Source organism: Geospiza fortis, unplaced genomic scaffold, assembly GCF_000277835.1.
Source record: "Geospiza fortis unplaced genomic scaffold, GeoFor_1.0 scaffold112, whole genome shotgun sequence".
NCBI classification, from domain to species: domain Eukaryota; kingdom Metazoa; phylum Chordata; class Aves; order Passeriformes; family Thraupidae; genus Geospiza; species Geospiza fortis.
This window is the reverse complement of record NW_005054298.1, coordinates 48,857-51,501: the sequence shown is the minus strand read 5'-3', so window position 1 is coordinate 51,501 and position 2,645 is coordinate 48,857. Positions and strand designations below refer to the sequence as shown.

Sequence of the window (2,645 nt, the reverse complement as noted above, 5' to 3'; positions counted from 1 at the left end):
CCTGGGCTGGACAGGAGAAAGAATTTTATAGATAAGGAACAATAAACAACCTTGAGACCGAGAACTGAAGAGCTCTGACTCCTTCTTGGAGCGCCGGGCTGGGAAAGGAGAATTTCTGACACATCTCGGGGTCACTGTGAGCAGCCAGAGCCCTGAGACCTTCCAATCCCAACCATTCCAAGACATTTCTTTGTTTTCCACGGGAACAACCGAGCTGATTTTCCATGGCAGGACCCCCGGGATCCCACAGGTGGAAGGGGCCATCCCCCAGCAGTGCTGGAAATCATTAAATTGGAGCGGTTTTGGAGCAGAGCCGCGGGGATGGCGGAGGAGCTCGGCCGATAATGAAAGACGCCGGGAACTCAATTTGTTTTCCTTAACGAACAGAAGGTTAAGAGAGGATCCGCTGGCAGCCTCTAATTACTTCTGGAATTTAAATGTGATAATAGAGGGCTCCCTGGCCAGGCAGATGAAAGTACACCCAACCCCGTGCCTGCGAGATTAAAATTCAGCCTTGAATTAAAAGCACCTTTTTAGCAGTGCAGGTTATTAAGCACTGAAACAACCGTCGAGAGATCTCCTGATTTGAAGAGGTTTTTTTTTTCTTTTCCCCCCCTTTCCAAACCTAAAGCTTTAATTCAAATAGAAAAATCCCCAGGCATGTTTTACACGGGAGTTCAGGCCAGATAATCACGATGGCTTTTTGCCAACCTTATCAAGTATTAATGTGCCATCACCCCGCTGCCCTCCTTCTGTGCTCTGCTCATCAAGCAATAATTTTGTCAGCAAACACAGAGAATTTCTCCAGCGTGGTGTCACCAGATGTGGCCAGCAATGAGGAGTCCAGGGCTGTGTCCATAAAACACCCTGGACGTGGCAGGAACCACCTGTGGGTGACAGCTGAGTGCTGTCAGCAGATCCCTGAGGGGTTTTTCCACCTGGATATTGAAGGGAGGTGCTGGGACAGCGAAGGGTCTGAGGCCATGGGGACAGCTTGGGGACAGGCTCAGCTGGAGCCAGGAGCAGGAGAACCACCAGGAGGATGGAGAAGACACCACCTCGGTGGAAGGTGCCACCGCCATGCCAAGTGGCACCATGATAAAAGATGCTGTGAGAAGGTGCCACCACCACACAAGGTACCACAACCCCACAAGGTGCCACCACCACACAAGGTACCACCACCACACAAGGTCCCACCTCTTTGGAGGTGCCACCAACACTCTCATGATGGAAGGTGCTACCATGATGGGAAGTGCCACCACCACTCAAGGTGCCACCACCGCTCCAGATGCCACCACCACTCAAGCTGCCACCGTAAGGGAAGGTGCCACCACCCCACCAGCTGTCACTGTGACAGAAGGTGCTACTGCCACGCAAGGTGCCCCTGTGAGAAGATGCCACCAGCACACAAGGTGCCACCACGATGGCAGGTGCCACCGCCATGTGTGGGTTTTAAGCCCAGCTGGAGATGAAATTCCTCGGAGCCGCTCGCTCTTTTCCCTCGTTCTGGTGGAATGGGGAGGAGGATCAAAGACAAATTTGTATGTTGAGATAAAAAACAATAATGGAAAATTATTGTTAATTTAGTAATGGAAAATATAGAAAATAATGTAAAATATAGAAGAAATAATAATAATAATAATAATAATAATAATAGTAATGATGATGATGATGATGATAATAATAATAATAATTTTTATTATTATTTTTATTATTTTTAAAAGCAATTTCTCACCATCCACTGACTGATTCCAGACCCCCCTTCCCAAATCCAGACCAACCCTTCTGGGCTGCTGTTTCCCCCCTCCACACGGGTCCCACGGGGCCATTTTAGAAATGCACACGTGGAACATAAATCAAGGGCAATTTCCAGCCCTGTGGCTGTGGTTTGTGTTCCTCACGCAGTGCAGCAGGTGGGGTGGATGGTGGGATGCTCCAGGCTGTGCTCCCCATTGGAATGTGACCCTCAGAGAGCTCTGGTGATTTGTCAGCAGACAAGAACGTGGCTGGGGAGCTGCTCTGCCTTTGGAGGAATTTTTTTTGAGGAATAATCGGCTCAAAGTGAAAGAGGGGAAATTTAGGTGGGATGTTGGGAAGGGATTCCTGGCTGGGAGGGTGAAGAAGGACTGGGCTGGAATTCCCAGAGCAGCTGGGGCTGCCCCTGCATCCCTGGCAGTGCCCAAGGCCAGGTTGGAGCAGCCTGGGACAGTGGGAGGTGTTGGGGTTGGAATGGGGTGGGATTTAAGGTCCCTTCCAACCCAAACCGTTCTGGGATCTCAGGACCTGCACTAAGCAATCCCTGTGGTCAGGAGATGTCACTTCAGCGACAGGGAAATCACCAAATGGGTTTTCAGGAAGTTTTTGGGAGCTGGGAATGAGGGCAGGGCCTTCAGATCTTGGTGTCCCCACAGGCAGGGCCAGGAAAAGGGTGAGGCAACTCATGGAGAGCAACTTATCCAAGAGTGGAGCAGGAACAGTCCTGGGGAAGCCTCAGTGCTGGCAGAGGCCCTGAGGGGAAGGAATGTTTATTTTGTGCCCTGAGCAGCGGGAACCTGAGCAGCGCCCTCAGCACATCCCCATCCTGCTCCTCCAACCCTGCCTCCCTCTGCAGTTTCACAGCTGACTTAGCTAAAAATACCCCTTTG

General features: G+C 50.8%; 1 protein-coding gene across 1 annotated transcript in view; it reads right to left on the bottom strand.

Moving 5' to 3' along the window:
* Nucleotides 1-1,443, bottom strand: part of RND3 (Rho family GTPase 3) — a 101,938-nt gene extending 100,495 nt beyond the window's left edge. Inside the window, exon 1 of the mRNA XM_005415992.2 lies at nucleotides 1,198-1,443. Coding sequence (XP_005416049.1) covers nucleotides 1,198-1,443 — 246 coding nt within the window. The remainder of the gene's footprint in view (nucleotides 1-1,197) is intronic.
* Between the last annotated feature and the right edge of the window lie 1,202 nt (nucleotides 1,444-2,645).